This window comes from Melospiza georgiana, chromosome 1 (genome assembly GCF_028018845.1).
Source record: "Melospiza georgiana isolate bMelGeo1 chromosome 1, bMelGeo1.pri, whole genome shotgun sequence".
NCBI classification, from domain to species: Eukaryota; Metazoa; Chordata; class Aves; order Passeriformes; family Passerellidae; genus Melospiza; species Melospiza georgiana.
In genome coordinates this window covers 154,653,967-154,672,117 of record NC_080430.1, presented here as the reverse complement: position 1 = coordinate 154,672,117, position 18,151 = coordinate 154,653,967, and the positions used below count along the sequence as shown (strand labels likewise).

The following is an 18,151-nucleotide window of genomic DNA, read 5'->3' as shown; positions in this document are numbered from 1 at the left end:
GGTCGGTGTTGGCCTGGCAGTGCCCGGTGCCTCGGGATGGTCCAAAGCTGCCGGTGCCGCGGGCAGGGCTGTGGCTGGCCGGGCCCCGAGGAAAACGGGCTCAAATGAGCTAAAATGCGTTACACCCGGGTAAACCCAGCTAAAACGGGATGGAACGTGCTAAATCTGACTGGCACCGGGTGGCCTTTGGTCGCAGCCGGGGGTAGGAGCCGCGGAACCCCCCCGGTACCGGTTGTGGGCACTGGGAGGTGCCGGGTGGGTCACGGGGGCGGACCGGATCAATAAATTATAAATTGCAGGTGTGAAAAATGCGCATTGTATGACTGGCTTTTCGCAAATATTCAAATGTATATTATATGTGTTGTGTTAGAAAGTTATGCTGTATTAATTTTCTAAAGTAGTGTGTTATAGTTTTAGGCTTTAACAAAATATTAAAATAGAAACTATGCGGTGGAAGATACTTTTTTCTAAAGAAAGGACTCGCAGCGAGATAGCAGCCACAGGACACCTAAATCTTTCAGAGAAAAAGGAATTTATTGCTCCCTTATCAGAAGAAATTAACTTCTTCCTGCCTCAAAGGCGCTGTCAGGATTCAGAGGAAGCAGCTGACACTGCCCAGACAGAATCCCGTGTTTGAATGGAATTTATGCATCATGCATGAGGTGTATGAATATGCAACAGGCTGTTGCTTTTAAGGGTTAATCCTCTGTTAACGTGGGTCCTTTCTTGGGTTTATTTTGCCCAGAAAGAGGTATCCAGACTGTCTGTAACTCTTTGTTTTTATTGTCTCATATTGTCCTAATTCTAATTATATTATTATTTTTATAACCATTTTATTACTATTAAACTTTTGAAATTCTAAAAACAAGTGATTGGCGTTTTTCACAATTAGAAAGTTATGCTGTGTTCATTTTCTTAAGTAGTGTGTTGAATACAGTTTTAGGTTATACCAAAATGTTAAAATAGAAACTATGCTGTGTAAGATACTTTTTTAAAGAGAGAACTTACATCGGATAGCAGCCAGATAGTATTCTCCTAATCCTAATTGTGCAAATTATTATTACTCTAATTATATTTCTATTTTTAAGACCATTTTATTACTGTTAAACTTTTAAAAATTTAAAAACCAAGTGATTGGTGTTTTTCACACAAATATTGAAATGAATGCAGTATGTGTTGTGTTGGAAAGTTGTGCTGTATTTATATCTTTTAATTGGTGCTGTATTAATCACTTTTAATTAGTGCTGCATTAATCTCTTTTAATTAGTGCTGCATTAATCTCTTTTAAATAGTGCTGTATTAATCTATTTTAAGTATTGTGCTAAATATAGGTTTTAGGCTGTAGCATAACATTGAAATAGAAACTCTGTGGTGTAAGATACTTTTTGTAATTAGCCCATTTCCAAGGAATGGAAAAGATAATAAAGAAATTCTTCTCATTATTCTATCTGGATAGGAATAAGAGCACAGAAATAGAAATATAGAAATAACAGACACCAAGATCCTAAGAGAAGAGATATTGCCTCCTTATTGGGGAAACCCAGATTTTAAGGAACCAAGGAAGTTGATTTACAAGATGAGGAGGGAGCTAAAATTAAACAGAAACATGCCATGAATAAGGTATGAGATCTATGAATATGCAACAGGCTCATGATTTTAAGGGTTAACCCTTTGTTGGCAAGGTGTGCCTTGTGGCAGAGTGCCAGGCACCCAAATTCCACAATTCTTCACTTTTTATTTGTATTTATTTTTTAATCTTATTTATTGTTTATTTTATTTATTTTTTATTTATTTACTTTCATTTTCTTGTATTTATTTTACTTTATTTATTTATTTAACTTTTAAATTAATTTTATTGATTTTTATTTATTTATTATTTTTAATGTTTTATTTATTTATTAATTTTTGTCTTATTTATTATTTTATTTATTTTATTTATTTTAATTTTATTTATTTTTATTATATTTAATTAATTTTATTAAATTTTGTTTATATTGATTTTTCTTATTCATTGTTTATTTATTTTATTTATTTTATTTTAATTTTATTTATTTTTATTGATTTGAGTTTATTTATTTGTTAATATTTGTATTTATTTAACTTTATATATTTATTTATATTTATATAGTATATATTTTCTATTATTATATTTTTTTTTTATTATAATTTTTATATCTTATTATTCTAATCTTTATCACTATTTTCATTACTATTAAACCTCTAAAATTTTAACAAAAAGTCAATAACGTTTTTCACACCTTGGCTCTGCCCCTGGTGCCTGAATTCCAGTGCAGGGCCAAGGGCACAGGGAATGGACCTGGCAATGTTCATGTGGGGAGGAGAACGTTCCAGAACAATCCAGAGACACCTCAGAGCCATTCCAGGGGCTCCAGGAGAGCTGGGGAGAGGCTGGGGACAGGGAGGGGAGGGACAGGACCCAGGAATAAATGGGATTTTGGGAATTGGGAATTGTTCCTGGCAGCGTCAAGAGCAGGATGGGCAGGGATAGGAGCAACCTGGGACCCCTGAAATCCATGGATATAGGGCTGTGTCGGACCCTGTTAAATCCATGGATTTGGGGCAGTGTTGGACCCTGTGAAATCCATGGATTTAGGGCTGTGTTGGACCCCGTGAAATCCATGGATTTAGGGCTGTGTTAGACCCCATTAAATCCATGGATATAGGGCTGTGTTGGACCCCATTAAATCCATGGATATAGGGCTGTGTTGGACCCCATTAAATCCATGGATTTAGGGCTGTGTTGGACCCCTGAAATCCATGGATTTGGGGCAGTGTTGGACCCCGTTAAATCCATGGATTTGGGGCTGTGTTGGACCCCATTAAATCCATGGATTTATGGCTGTGTTGTACCCCTGAAATCCATAGATTTGGGGCTGTGTTGGACCCTGTTAAATCCATACATTTGGGACTGTGTTGGACCCTGTTAAATCCATGGATTTAGGGCTGTGTTGGACCCCTGAAATCCATGGATTTAGGGCTGTGTTGGACCCCGTTAAATCCATGGATTTGGGGCTGTGTTGGACCCTGTTAAATCCATGGATTCAGGGGAGGGGTGTGCCTGGAGGGGCCCAGGAGGGTCTGGAATGTTCTGGAATGTCAGGGGCCTGGGAGGGCTGCTGTGGAGGGACTGGGAATGGGCAGCTGGAGGTTCCCTGCATCCCTCCTCTTTGGGAGTTGGGAATCAGGAGCAGGATGGAACAGAGCCTGAGTGGGAATGGGAATGGGCAGCTGTGAGGGGTCCCTGCATCCCTCCCTTTGGGAGTAAGGAATCACAAGCAGGCTGGAACAGTGAGAATGGTTTATTGATTTGTGGGGATGGGCTTTATTGATTTGTCAGGTGGGACATTGGCACTGCTGGGAATGCAGCACTGCTGGGAATGCAGCGCTGCTGGGGATGGAGCAGGGCTGGGAATGCAGCACTGCTGGGGATGCAGCACTGCTGAGGCTGCAGCCCAAGCCAGGAATGCAGCCCAATCCAGGAGTGCAGCCCAAATCGGGAATGCAGCCCAATCCAGGAGTGCAGCCCAAGCTGGCTGAGCATGGGTGAAATCCCGGTGGGATGCAGCTGGAGCAGGAGCAGCGCAGGGCAGGTGGTGGCACACGGAGCTCCTGCAGGGAGCAGGGTGCCAGGGGCAGCTTCCCATGGCACAGGGGAGCAGCAGCAGCAGCACTGGCACAGCACAGAGCAGGATTTCAGAGCAGCTTTCCCTGGCACAGCACAGAGCGGGATTTCAGAGCAGATTTCTCTGGCACAGCAGCACCAGCACAGCACACCAGCAGGATGCCAGGAACAGTTTTCCCTGCACAGCAGGAGCAGCACGGAGCAGTGCAGAGCAGGATGCCAGGGGCAGATTTCCCTGGCACAGCAGGTGGAGCACAGAGCACTGGCACAGCACAGCACAGAGCAGGGTGCCAGGGGCAGCTCTCCCTGGCACAGCAGGAGCAGCACAGAGCAGGATTTCAGAGCAGCTTTCCCTGGCACAGCAGGAGCAGCACCAGCACGGAGCAGTGCAGAGCAGGGTGCCAGGGGCAGATTTCCCTGCACAGCAGGAGCAGCACTGGCACAGCACAGGATGCCAGGGGCAGATTTCCCTGGCACAGCAGGAGCAGCACCAGCACGGAGCAGTGCAGAACAGGGTGCCAGGGGCAGATTTCCCTGGCACAGCAGGAGCAGCACAGAGCACTGGCACAGCACTGGCACAGAGCAGGGTGCCAGGGGCAGATTTCCCTGGCACAGCAGCAGCACTGGCACAGGGCACTGGCATGGAACACCAGCATGGTGCAGATCACCAGGACAGCACCAGAGCTGATTCCCCCAGGACAGCAGGAGCAGCACCAGCACAGCACAGGATGCCAGGGGCAGATTTCCCTGGCACATCAGGAGGAGCACAGAGCACTGGCACAGCACAGGATTCCTCTGGTACAGCAGGAGCAGCACTGGCACAGGGCACTGGCATGGAACACCAGCATGGTGCAGATCACCAGGACAGCACCAGAGCTGAAGAGCTGATTCCCCCAGCACAGCAGGAGCAGCAGGGGCAGCACCAGCGCAGAGCAGAGTGCCAGGGGCAGATTTCCCTGGCACAGCAGGAGCAACACTGGCACAGCACAGGGTGCCAGGGGCAGATTTCCCTGGCAGAGCAGGGGCAGCACAGAGCACTGGCACAGCACAGGATGCCAGAGCCGGATTCCACTGGCACAGCAGGAGCAGCCCTGGCACAGAACACCAGCAGGGTGCCAGAGCCAGTTTCCCCTGCACAGCAGGAGCAGCAGCAGCACTGGCTCAGCACAGCACAGAGCAGGAGGCCAGTGGCAGCTTTCCCTGGCACAGCAGGAGCAGCACAGAGCGCTGCCACAGCACAGGATGCCGGAGATGGATTCCTATGGCACAACAGGAGCAGCACTGGCACAGCACAGGGCACTGTCATGGAACACCAGCATGGTGCAGATCACCAGGACAGCGCCAGAGCTGGATATCCCCAGCACAGCAGGAGCAGCAGGAGCAGCACCAGCACAGAGCAGGAGGCCAGAGGTGGTTTTCCCTGGTACAGCAGAAGCAACACTGGCACCAACCCTGGCACAGAGCAGGATTTCAGAGCCTGTTTCTGATGGCACAGCAGGAGCAGCACCAGCATAGAGCAAGATGCCAGAGGTGGTTTTCCCTGGCACAGCAGGAGCAGCATCAGCACAGAACAGAGCAGGATGCCAGAGCCAGTTTTCCTTGCCACAGTGGGAACAGGACCAGCACAGCACAGAGCAGGGTGCCAGGGGCACATCTCCCTGGTAGGAGCAGCAGGAGCAGCACTGGCACAAACTCTGGCACAGAGCAGCATGGCCCAGAGTGCCAGAGCCAGTTTCCTATGGCACAGCAGGAGCAACACTGGCACAGCACAGAGCAGGATTCCAGAGCCTGTTTCCGATGGCACAGCAGGAGCAGCACCAGCACAGAGCAGGATTTCAGAGCAGCTTTCCCTGGCACAGCAGCAGCAGCACAGAGCGGGGTTTCAGAGCAGTTTTCCCTGGCACAGCAGGAGCAGGATTTCAGGGCCAGCTCTGCCTGGCACAGCTGGAGCAGCCCCACACAGCCCTTGCACAGGGACATTTCTGTCTGCAGCTCTCTCCCCGTGTGCCCCTGGCAAAGGGCAGCCCTGGGGCGGTGCCCCATCTCCAGGCCGGGCAGGAACAGCTCCAGGGCTCTCTCTGAGAGATTGTGGAAGGCTGCAGGGGGAGCTGGGCCATGCCAAGGGTTCTATGGAGCATCAGTGACGTTCCTGGTGGTGGGTCAGGGATTCCTTCTCACGTCCAGCTCACGGGGAGGGCTCTGAGCACAGGCAGCACCCTGCAGACCCCAGACCTGGAGAATTCTGGGCTCCAGAGCGGAGTGTGGCACATGGGAAGCTCCACGGGGCTCTCCAAGCCTGCTCCTCCCCTCCCTCCCCTCAGCAAGGAGCGCTCCGGATGGCAAAGGGGCAGGAATCAGCTGTGGGAGCTGCAGGAGAGGGGCTGGTCCTCCCCAGAGGGACGTGGATCTGGCTGGGGGCTCCTGCAGCAGCTCCCAAACCCCCTGGCAAGGCCCTGCCGAGGGTGCTCCCCTCGGAGCAGGGACCAGAGCAGGGCCCAGGATGAACTCCTGGGCTTGGCCGAGCCCTGAGCACGGCCTGGGTGAGTCCCCGTGGGCCCGGTGGGTCCTGCTGGGCTGGCTGGGGCCGGGGAGCCCTTTGGGGTCCTCCCGGGGCGCCTCAGTCCCCTGGGCTGGGCTCACAGGGCTTGGGAGCGGTGCTTGTGGAAGGCGCTCTCCAGGAACGCGGCCAGCTTCTCGCAGTCGTCCTGCAAGCACAGAGAAATGGGCTGGAAACCCTTTGGTCACAGAGAAATGGGCTGGAATCCCCTTTGGTCACAGAGAAATGGGCTGAAAAACCCCTTTGGTCACAGAGAAATGGGCTGGAAACCCTTTGGTCACAGAAACATGGGCTGGAAACCCCTTTGGTCACAGATGTGTTTTATGAAAATTCCTTTAATTGGGATCTTTTCCTCCTGAGAAGCTGGGAGGCCTCAGGAACAAAATGTAAACAATGGTTATCTGCTGCTGTGGAATGCAACAGGTACATCTGGGATTGGTCTCATGTGGTTGTTTCTAATTAATGGCCAATCACAGTCAGTTGGCTTGGACTCTCTGGTCAGTCACAAGATTTTATTATCATTCTGTTCCTTTCTATTCCTTGCAAGACTTCTGACTAAATCCTTTCTTCTATTCTTTAGTATAGTTTTAGTATATAATTTTCTTTTAATATAATATATATAATAAAATATTATATCATAAAATATTGTATATACATATATATATAAAATAAAATATATAATAAAATAACAAATCAGCCCTCTGAAACATGGAGCCAAGATTCCCATCTCTTCCCCCATCCTGGGACCCCTGTGAACACCACCACAGCCATTAATTAAAAACAATTCACGTGCTGGGATTGGAGCCCCAGGAGGGGCTGAGGGAGCTGGAGAGGGGATGGAGAATTCCTGAGGGAGCTGGGAAGGGAATGGAGTCGTTAATCTTGTAGGTCTTTTCCCAAAGGAATGGCTCTGTGATTCCTCAGGTGAGGAATCAGCCTCCCTCCCTGGGAGCTGCCCTGGTGCTCCCACTCAGAATTATTTAAGCTCCAGCTAATTAGCACGTGCCACAGTGGGCAGGTCCCCCTGGAACAGCTCCTGGAGGCAGCAGAGATCCCATAAATCCTGAGGGGCTGTAGGAGCTCTGGGGAACTCACCTCGTGGATGAACCCGTAATGCACCAGCTCTGTGGCCAAATCCTTGGAGTTGTCAGCTGCAGAGACAAGGAGAACAAGAGAACAAGAGAACAGGAGCATGGATTCAGCCCGGGGAGCTCCCGAACCAGGGAGAGCTGGAAATGGGGCAGGGAGGGGGAACGAGGCTCCTGAGCTCCCAAAACACAGATTTGGACAATGTGGCACCAGGAAATGGGGAGCGAGGTCCCAAAACACAGCTCCGGACATTGTGCCACCAGGAAATGGGGAACAAGGTTCCTGAGCTCCCAAAACACAGCTCTGGACAATGTGCATGAGGAAATGGGGAGCAAGGTCCCAAAACACAGCTCCAGACAATGTGCCATAGGGAAAGGCTTGGTGTGGCTGAGCAGGACAGAGCCTGGGGCAGGAGCAGCTCCCAGGCTCCATTCCCCAGCTCTCTGAGGAAAGGAAAGTTCCAGGAAAGGAAAAAGGGAAAAGGAAAGGAAAAAAGGAAAAATGAAAGGAAAAAGTCAGGGAAAAGGGAAAAGGGAAAAGGGAAAAGGGAAAAGGGAAAAGGGAAAAGGGAAAAGGGAAAGGAAAGGAAAGGAAAGGAAAGGAAAGGAAAGGAAAGGAAAGGAAAGGAAAGGAAAGGAAAGGAAAGGAAAGGAAAGGAAAGGAAAGGAAAGGAAGCTGTCTGGAAGGTGGCTGTTCCATGCCCACCAGGGGCTCCCCCAGCCCCCCAGAGGAGGGTGCCCACCCGCCCTCCCTGCACACGTACTGGGCAGCAGGTCGTAGCTGAGCTGGCGGTGCAGCTTGTCCTCCAGGATCAGCAGGAGCGTGAGCTGCAGGGACACCAGAGAGTGCTCAGGCAGCCCTGAGGGACTGGGGGGGACTGGGGGCACTGGGAGGGCTGGGCATGAACTGGGAGGCTGGGCAGGAACTGGGAGGGCTGGGCACTGCTGGAATGGGAGCTCTGGGGGAACTGGGACTGGGAGCTCTGGGGGAACTGAGAGCTCTGGGGGAATTTGTGGCTTCTTTGGGAATTCTTTCATTGCACAGGACAGCAGTGAGCTCTTTGGGTACCACAGAAACCGGCTGAGGGCTTCCCCAGCCAGACTTCCCAGTCCCGTTCCCAATTCCCAGTCCCATTTCCAATTCCCAGTCCCATTCCCAATTCCCAGTCCCATTTCCTATTGCCAGTCCCATTTCCCATTCCCAGCCCCATTCCCTTTCCCATTTCCCATTCCCAGCCTCATTTCCCATTCCTAGTCCTATTTCCCATTCCCAGTTCCATTCCCATTTCCCATTTCCCACTTCCCATTTCCCATTTCCCATTCCCAGTCCCATTACCAGCAGGATGAGCAGGGAGAGGGGCAGGATCCAGCCATTCACGTGCCACTGGCAGATTCCCCAGTCCCATTTCCATTCCCAGTGCCATTTCTCAGTCCCATTTCCCATTCCCATCCCCAGTTCCCTTCCCATTTCCCATTCCCAGGGGGATGGGCAGGACCCTGGCACTCATGTGCCACTGGCAGATTTCCCTGTCCCATTCCCTTTCCCATTTCGCATTCCCATTTCCTAATCCCATTTCCCATTCCCCATTCCCAGTCCCATTCCCATTTCCCAATCCCATTTCCAATTCCCAGTGGGATGAGCAAGACCCAGACACTCACGTGCCACTGGCAGATTTCCCATTCCCAGCCCCATTTCCCATTCCCTTTCCCATTTCCCAGTGCCATTCCCAATCTCATTTCCCACTCCCATTCCCCATTTCCCATTCCCAGCCCCATTCCCAGCAGGATGAGCAGGGATCAGGGCAGGACCCAGGCATTCACTTGCCACTGGCAGATTCCCAGTCTCATTCCCTTTCCCATTTCCCAGTCCCATTCCCAATCCCATTTCCCCGTTCCCAGTAGGATGAGCAGGACCCAGGCACTCACGTGCCACTGGCAGATTTCCCAGTCCCATTTCCCACTCCCAATCCCATTTCTATTCCCCTTTCCCATTCCCAGCAGGATGAGCAGGGATCAGGGCAGGACCCAGGCACTCACGTGCCACTGGCAGATTTTCCAGTGCCATTTCCCATTCCCATTCCCAGCCCCATTCCCAGTGGGATGAGCAGTCACTCACGTGCCACTGGCTCTTGTCCTCGTTCAGCTCCATGTTGCACTGCATCTGTACCACCTGCAAGAGCCCAGCTGGGATCAGCCTGGGCACGGTCCCTGTGCCCCTGGCAGCCCTCTGGAATTCCTACAGGAACCCCAAATTCCTACAGCAACCCCAAATTCCTGTCCTGGCTCTCTCTGCCTGTGGACAGCCCTTTGGAATTCCTACAGGAACCCCAAATTCCTACAGCAACCCCAAATTCCCATCCCAGCTCTCCCTGGGCTGACAGGAGAGGTGTCCCTGTGGCAGGGGTGGCAGCAGGGCAGGCCTGTCCCCACCTGCAGCTGCCCTGGTGCTCCCTCACTGTCACAGACGTGTTTTATGAAAAATCCTTTGTGTTTTATTGAAAATCCTTTCCTTAGGATTTTTCCTCCTGAGAAGCTGGGAGGCCTCAGGAACAGAATGTAAATAATGGTTATCTGCTGCTGTGGAATGCAACAGGTGCATCTGTGATTGGTCTCATGGGGTTGTTTCTGATTAATAGCCAATCACAGTCAGCTGTATCAGACTCTCTGGTCAGTCACAAGATTTTATTATCATTCCTTTTCCTTTCCTTTTTCCTTTCCTGTTTCCTTTTTCCTTTCCTGTTCCCCTTTCCTTTTCGCTTTCCTTTTTCCCTTTTCCCCTTTCCTCCTTTTCCTTTTCCTTTTCCTTTTCCTTTTCCTTTTCCTTTTCCTTTTTCCTTTCCTGTTTCCTTTTTCCTTTCCTGTTCCCCTTTCCTTTTCGCTTTCCTTTTTCCATTTTCCCCTTTCCTCCTTTTCCTTTTCCTTTCCCTTTCCCTTTCCTTTTTCCTTTTTCTCACCTTCCTGGTCTCCACGTCGAAGGGCTCTGGCGTGGGGGTTTTGGCTTTCTGTGGGTCCTCCGGGGGCTGGGACAGGGCTCGGGGCAGCGCGTGGGGCCGGGAGGCGGCGAAGTTCATCAGGGGGTAAATCCCGTTCCTGGGGAGACACCGAGGGGACAGAGGAGGATGACATCCCCTGGCAGGGCTGGGGACACCAGGGGGCAGCAGGGACACCCCCATGTCCCCGTCCCAACCCCACAGCCGGGGGGGGGCTCTCACACCCACCTGACGTCCTCCAAGAACTTGTCCAGCTCCAGGAAGGAAACCTCGGAGTACCTGGGCAGGGAACAGGTATGGGGAGTCAGGGGGATCAGGGGGTGCAGAGGGGTCCAGGAGGGTCAGGGCGGGTCCAGGGGGCTGCTGCCCATGGCAGGGGGGTCTCCAGGCTCTGGGGGGTGGGTCTCTGGGCTGGGGTCTCCAGACTGGAGGGCTCTCCAAGCTCTGGGGGGGTCTCAAAGCTGGGGGCTCTCCAGGCTTGGGGGTCTCCAGGCTCTGGGGACTCCAGGGTGGGGGGAGTCTCTAGGCTGGGGAGTCTCCAGGCCCTGGGGGTCTCCAGGGTCTCAGGGCTGTGGGGTCCCCCCTCCTCACCTCCACTGCACTGCGGGCCGCCCCTCCCTGCGGATCTCTGCCATCACCATGTTCAGATCCAGCTCCTTGATCTTCTCCTCCACCACGTTCTCAGGCATCAGATCTGGGGCACAGGCATGGGGAAGGGTGTGGGTGCTGCAGGCTCTGCTCCATCCTGACCATTCCCAGCTCTGTTCTCCATCCTGACCATTCCCAGCTCTGTTCCCCATTCTGACCATTCCCAGCTCTGTGCTAAATCCTGACCATTCCCAGTTCTCCATCCTGACCATTCCCAGCTCTCCCAGCCTGGCTCTGTTCTCCATCCTGACCATTCCCAGCTCTCCATTCCCATCTGTGTTCTCCATCCTGACCATTCCCAGCTCTCCAGCCTGGCTCTGCTCCCCATCCTGACCATTCCCAGCTCTCCAGCCTGGCTCTGCTCCCCATCCTGACCATTCCCAGCTCTGTTCCCCACCCTGATCATTCCCAGCTCTCCATCCTGACCATTCCCAGCTCTCCATTCTGACCATTCCCAGCTCTCCCCCTGGCTCTCTGCTCCACCCTGACCCTTCCCATCCCTCCCCAGCTGCCAGGGCCCAGGCTCACCCCCAGCACTCACACTGGTGGTTGATGAAGCAGTGAGCTGCCAGCAGCTTCAGCGAGTGCACCTCGAAGAGCACACGGTGGAACAGGAGGCTGTTGGCGCTGGGGCGCCGGTCGGGGTTCAGGGTCAGGCAGGACAGGATGAACTCCTGGGGCACAGCAGGGCCAGGGGGTCAGCAGGGCTGGGCAGTGCCCTGCTGCTCACACAGGGATCCTGGCGTCACTGGGACAGAGCTCACGGAGCTGCCCCCGTGCCCCATCCCGGCCCTGTGCCCAGCTCTCAGTGCCCATTCCCCCCTTGGACTCTCCAACCCTCCCTGGGCAGCTCCTGACCCCCTTTCCATGGGGAAATTCCTGCTGTGTCCCCCTTGAGCTCCCCTCTCCTCCTGTCCCCGTTCCCTGGGATAAATCACAGATCCCCCCTGGCTGTCCCCTGTCACAGACATCTTTCATGAAAAATCATTTTCTTAGGATTTTCCCTCCTGAGAAGCTGGGAGGCCTCAGGAACAAATGTAAACAATGGTTATCTGCTGCTGTGGAATGCAACAGGTGCATCTGTGATTGGTCTCATGTGGTTGTTTCTGATTAATGGCCAATCACAGTCAGCTGGCTCGGACAGAGAGTCAGAGCCACAAGCCTTTGTTATCATTCCTTCTTATTCTATTCTTAGCTGGCCTTCTGAGGAAATCCTTTCTTCTATTCTTTTAGTATAGTTTTAATATAATATATATCATAAAATAATAAATCAGCGTTCTGAAACATGGAGTCAGATCCTCGTCTCTTCCCTCATCCTCAGAGCCCTGTGAACACCACCACAGTCCCCTCCTGGCAGGAGCTGTGCAGAGCCACAAGGGCCCCCCTGATCCCCCTTTTCTCCACCCTGAGCCCCTCCCCAGCTCCCCCAGACCCTTCCCCAGCCTTGTTCCCTCCCCTGGGCACATTCCAGCCCCTCCATGTCCCCCCCTGGGCACCCCAGACCTGCCCCAGGACTGGAGGTGCCCCAGCAGTGCCAGCACAGGGGGCACTGCCCTGGGACTGGCTTGGACCCCATTCCCCAGGAGATGCACCCAAAGGGACACTCAGGGCCAGGGGCAGGGACAGCAGGGACAGGGCCAGAGCCCACCTGCACCCACTGGGAGCTGGCAGGAGGGGATTTGCACCCAGGGGTGACACAGGACAGGGATTCAGCCCCAGCAGTGACTCAGGACAGGGACTGTCCCCAGCAATGACACAGGACACAGATTTGTCCCCAGAAGTGACCCAGGACAGGGACTGTCCCCAGGGGTCACACAGGACAGGGTCTGTCCCCTCAGGTCCCCAAGCCCCCTCACCCTCATGTTGGGGTCATCCAGGGAGTGCCGGGCCCGCGCAATCGCCTCCTCCGACACCCGCGTGTCCCCATTGGTCTGGATCTCCAGCACGGCCATCTGACAGGGACAGGGACAGGGACGGGGGGTTACAGGGACAGGGACATGGCCATCTGACAGGGACAGGGACAGGAACGGGGGGTTACAGGGACAGGGACAGGCTGGGGGGTGACAGGGACAGGGACATGGCCATCTGACAGGGACAGGGATGGGGGGTTACAGAGACAGGGACAGGGGACAGGAACAGGGGCAGGGACGGGGGTTTACAGGGACAGGGGACATGGCCATCTGACAGGGACAGGCTGGGAGGTTACAGGGACAGGGATAGGGACATCTGACCCCTCAGAAGGTTACAGGGACAGGGACATGGGAGTCTGGGGGGCTCCAGGGACAGGCACAGGCTGAGGGGTTACAGGGACAGGGACATCGCCATCTGACAGGAGACAGGGACAAGGGACAGTCCTGGGGGGGCTCCAGGGACAGGGGACGGGGACAGGACCCGGCAGGGACAGGAACATCTGGGAGAGCTCCAGTGGACCGGGACAGGGCAGGGGGGCTCCAGAGGACAGGGACAGCACAGGGACAGAGGACATGCCCAGCCGGTGACACCTCCTGACAGGCTCCCAGGGTTCCCAGGCCCCTTCCCGCACCTCCAGTGCGCACATCCCGAAGGAGAAGATGTCCACAGCCGTCCCGTCTGCCTTCTCTGGGGAGGAGAGGGACATGGGGCAGAGCTCAGGGCTAGAGCGCACCAGGGCAGCCCACCTGGGCAGCCACACCTGGACACCCTCACCCCATCCCCACCTGGATACCCTCAACCCATCCCCACTCAGATACCCTTGGGACATCCCATCCCCGTGGGCAGACACTACTGCCCTCACCTGTTCCCACCTGTTCTCCCCTGCCCTCACCTGTTCCCACCTGTGTCCCCTCCCCTCCCCTACCATCCTTGGCTGTGCAGCCCCCGTGCCCATTCCTGTTCCCATTCCCCGTGCCCGTTCCCCATGCAGCCTCCCAGTGCCCCGTTCCCCATTCCCTGTTCCTGTTCCCATTTCGTGTTCCCATTCCCCCTTCCCTGTGCCTGAGCCCGTTCCTGTGCCCATTCCCTGTTCCCATTCCCATTCCAATTCTCTGTTCCTGTGCCCGTGCCCTTTCCCGTTCCATTCCTGTTCCTGTTCCCATTCCCATTCCTGTTCCCGTTCCCATTCCCCATTCCCCGTTCCCATTCCCCATTCCCCGTTCCCATCACCATTTCCTGTGCCCATTCCCGTTCCTGGTCCCGTTCCTGTGCCTGTTCCTGTTGCCAGCCCCTGTTCCTGTTCCCCGTTCCCCATTCCCATCCCTACTCCCATTCCCATCCCCGTTCCTGTTCCCCATTCCCGATTCCCGATTCCCAATTCCCAATTCCCATCCCCATTCCCTGTTCCCCGTCCCTGTGTCCTATTCACTCCAGTCCCCACTCATGGCCGTATTCCGGGGGGAAGAAGTGCAGGTTCCGCAGCTCCCATTCCCCATTCCCCTGTTCCCATTCACGTTCCCATTCCCATTCCCATTTCCCCATTCCCATTTTCACATTCACCGCCATATTCCGGAGGGAAGAAGTGCAGGTTCTGCAGCTCTCATTCCCCATTTCCCCTGTTCCCATTCCCATTTCCCCATTCCCATTCCCCACTCACGGCCGTATTCCGGAGGGAAGAAGAGCAGGTTCCAGTTCTCCCATTCCCCATTCCCCTGTTCCCATTCCCGTTCCCATTTCCCCGTTCCCATTTCCCCATTCCCATTTCCCCATTCCCCACTCACGGCCGTATTCCGGAGGGAAGAAGTGCAGGTTCCGCTTCTCCCATTCCCCATTTCGCTGTTCCCATTCCCGTTCCCATTTCCCCGTTCCCATTTCCCCATTCCCATTTCCCCTGTTCCCATTCCCATTTCCCCATTCCCATTCCCCACTCACGGCCATATTCCGGAGGGAAGAAGTGCAGGTTCCGCTTCTCCCATTCCCCATTTCCCCATTCCCATTTCCCCTGTTCCCATTTCCCCATTCCCATTTCCCCATTCCCATTTCCCCATTCCCATTTCCCCATTCCCATTTCCCCGTTCCCCACTCACGGCTGTATTCCAGAGGGAAGAAGTGCAGGTTCCGCTTCTCCCATTCCCCATTCCCCTGTTCCCATTCCCGTTCCCATTTCCCCTGTTCCCATTTCCCCATTCCCATTTCCCCGTTCCCCACTCACGGCCGTATTCCGGAGGGAAGAAGTGCAGGTTCCGCTTCTCCCATTCCCCATTCCCCTGTTCCCATTCCCGTTCCCATTTCCCCGTTCCCATTTCCCCATTCCCATTTCCCCATTCCCATTTCCCCGTTCCCCACTCACGGCTGTATTCCAGAGGGAAGAAGTGCAGGTTCCGCTTCTCCCATTCCCCATTCCCCTGTTCCCATTCCCGTTCCCATTTCCCCTGTTCCCATTTCCCCATTCCCATTTCCCCATTCCCCACTCACAGCCGTATTCCGGAGGGAAGAAGTGCAGGTTCCGCTTCTCCCATTCCCCATTTCCCCATTCCCATTTCCCCTGTTCCCATTTCCCCTGTTCCCATTTCCCCGTTCCCCACTCACGGCCGTATTCCGGAGGGAAGAAGTGCAGGTTCTGCTTCTCCCATTCCCCATTCCCCTGTTCCCATTCCCGTTCCCATTTCCCCATTCCCATTTCCCCATTCCCATTTCCCCTGTTCCCATTTCCCCGTTCCCCACTCACGGCTGTATTCCGGAGGGAAGAAGTGCAGGTTCCGCTTCTCCCATTCCCCATTCCCCTGTTCCCATTCCCGTTCCCATTTCCCCATTCCCATTTCCCCTGTTCCCATTTCCCCATTCCCATTTCCCCGTTCCCCACTCACGGCTGTATTCCAGAGGGAAGAAGTGCAGGTTCCGCTTCTCCCATTCCCCATTCCCCTGTTCCCATTCCCGTTCCCATTTCCCCGTTCCCATTTCCCCATTCCCATTTCCCCATTCCCATTTCCCCGTTCCCCACTCACGGCTGTATTCCAGAGGGAAGAAGTGCAGGTTCCGCTTCTCCCATTCCCCATTCCCCTGTTCCCATTCCCGTTCCCATTTCCCCTGTTCCCATTTCCCCATTCCCATTTCCCCGTTCCCCACTCACGGCTGTATTCCAGAGGGAAGAAGTGCAGGTTCCGCTTCTCCCATTCCCCATTCCCCTGTTCCCATTCCCGTTCCCATTTCTCCATTCCCATTTCCCCATTCCCCACTCACGGCCGTATTCCGGAGGGAAGAAGTGCAGGTTCCGCTGCTCCTCGCGCTCGATCCTCATGGGGCTGCGCAGATCGTCCGGGAGCGCTGGGGGGAGAGAGAGAGAGAGGGGCACGGGCTGAGGGGCTGAGAGTGCCCACCCTGAGTGTGCCCACCCTGGGAGCGCCCACCTGAGTGTGCCAACCCAGGACAGTGCCCACCTGAGAGCGCCAACCCTGGCAGTGCCCGTCTGTCAGTGTGCCCATCTATGGGGGTCTGTGAGTGCCCACCCATGAGAGTGCCCACCCATGAGTGTGCCCACCCATGAGTGTGCCCACCCCTGGGATCAGTGTGTGCCCACCCATGGGGTCTGAGGGGGTCTGTGCCCCTGCCCACCTCTGGGGGTCTCTGTGTGTGCCCACCTGTGGGGTATGAGGGAGGATCTGTGCCCCTGCCCACCCCGTGCCAGGAGCCCCCTCTGCTCCCACCCAGCAGCCGTTCCCGGTGGAATGGAGGGGCCCCCTCCCCACGGACCCCACAGCCATGCTTCGTGCCTGGTGCCCCCTCCCCACACAGCCCACCCCCCGTGTTCCTGGTGGGTCGGGGGGCTGCAGGGGGTGGCCGAGGCGGGGGGTCACTCACCGTTGGCAAACACCCGGTGCCAAACTGCCAGGGCAAGACAGGTCGGGGGGAAAGGAAAGGGCACAGCGAGGTTGGCACCCCAAAAAGGGACCCTGCTCCTGCCTGCCCAGGACCCCCTCCAGGACCCCCCCACCCCCTTCCTCCTGCCAACCCCCCTTTGACCCTTCAGACCCCTCGGACCCCCTTGGATCCCCCAGGCCCCCCAAGCCCCCAGACCCCTGTGCCCCCCTCAGACTCCCAGACCCCTGTGACCTCCCAGCCCCCTGTGACACCCCCCAGTCCCCTATGAACCCTGTGACACCCCAGACTCCCCCAGCCCCCCCAGATCCCTGTGACCCCCCCAGCCCTCCGTGCACCCCCAGACCCCCCATCCCCCTGTGACGCCCCCAGTCCCCGTGCCCCCCCGGTGCCCCCCGGTGCCTCCCTGTGCCCCCCAGCCCCCGTGCCCCCCCAGTGCCCCCCTGTGCCCCCCGGGCGCACCGGAGCCGATCTTGACGAGCCCGTTGTGCTGGATGAACACGGTGTCACTGGTCAGGTTCCCGTGGATGATGGGGGGGTCACAGGAGTGCAGGAAACTGGGGGGCACAGGGGGCATGGGGGGGTCATAGGGGGGCATGGGGGGCACAGGGCACATGGGGGGGCACAGGGGGGTCACGGGGGGCACAGGAGGGTCACAGGGGGCACAGGGCACATGGCGGGGCACGGGGGGGTCATGGGGGGCACAGGGGGGTCACAGGGGGCAGGGGGGGCACAGGGGCAGAGGGGGGTACAGGGTGGGTCACAGGGGGGTCACAGGTGTGCAGGAAACTGGGGGGCACAGGGGGCATGGGGGGGTCATAGGGGGCACAGGGCACATGGGGGGGCGCAGGGGGGTACAGGGGGGGTCACAGGGGGGTCACAGGAGTGCAGGAAACTGGGGAGGCACAGGGGGGGCATGGAGGGGCACAGGGGAGGCACACAGGGGGCACACGTGGTACAGGGGGCACACAGGGGCACACATGGGGGGCACAGAGTGTGCTGAGCTCTGCCCGCAGCCCCGCAGCCCTCAGGGCAGGGTTTAGAGCTGCAGGAGCCGCAGGAGCCTCACCTGAGAGCTGAGAGGATTTGGGTGCACCAGCGCTTCCAGGCCTGGGGAGGGGACAGGGGGACATGGCTGTGTCATGGGGACAGGGACAGGCACAGCCCCCTGTGCCCTGCCAGCCCCTCCCAGGGCCAGGGACACTCAGAGCCCCCTCCCCAGAGGGACCGTGGTGTCCCCGGGGCTCACCCGGGCGTTCATGGCCTTGTGGTTCTTCTTGGTTTTCTTCAGGAACTGCTTGAGGCTCCCCGAGGACACGTACTCTGTGATGAAAATGACCTGGGGGGGCATGGGGGAGGGGGGTCAGCTGCCTCCAGAGCCCCCCAGAGGCCCCTCAGATCCCACCCACGGCCCCCCAGACCCCCCCAGTCTCCCAGT

At 55.6% G+C, this 18,151-nt stretch overlaps 1 protein-coding gene across 2 annotated transcripts in view; it reads right to left on the bottom strand.

Moving 5' to 3' along the window:
* Positions 1 to 3,304: 3,304 nt before the first annotated feature.
* Positions 3,305 to 18,151, bottom strand: part of NRBP2 (nuclear receptor binding protein 2) — a 40,440-nt gene continuing 25,593 nt past the window's right edge. Inside the window, exons 4-19 of one of the 2 annotated variants that reach the window (XR_009115356.1) lie at positions 17,963 to 18,052; positions 17,783 to 17,823; positions 17,176 to 17,270; positions 16,696 to 16,719; positions 16,078 to 16,161; positions 13,469 to 13,524; positions 12,783 to 12,878; positions 11,468 to 11,600; positions 10,870 to 10,972; positions 10,507 to 10,557; positions 10,243 to 10,378; positions 9,405 to 9,458; positions 8,053 to 8,116; positions 7,296 to 7,351; positions 3,957 to 6,348; positions 3,305 to 3,765 (exon numbers count right to left, since the gene is read on the bottom strand). Coding sequence is in view for 1 of the 2 variants with exons in the window: in XM_058037066.1 (XP_057893049.1) it covers positions 6,280 to 6,348; positions 7,296 to 7,351; positions 8,053 to 8,116; positions 9,405 to 9,458; positions 10,243 to 10,378; positions 10,507 to 10,557; positions 10,870 to 10,972; positions 11,468 to 11,600; positions 12,783 to 12,878; positions 13,469 to 13,524; positions 16,078 to 16,161; positions 16,696 to 16,719; positions 17,176 to 17,270; positions 17,783 to 17,823; positions 17,963 to 18,052 (1,152 nt within the window). In the remaining variant the exon portion in view is untranslated. Of the gene's footprint in view, positions 6,349 to 7,295; positions 7,352 to 8,052; positions 8,117 to 9,404; positions 9,459 to 10,242; positions 10,379 to 10,506; positions 10,558 to 10,869; positions 10,973 to 11,467; positions 11,601 to 12,782; positions 12,879 to 13,468; positions 13,525 to 16,077; positions 16,162 to 16,695; positions 16,720 to 17,175; positions 17,271 to 17,782; positions 17,824 to 17,962; positions 18,053 to 18,151 lie in introns of both variants that reach the window. The other variant, XM_058037066.1, reaches the window with a different exon arrangement.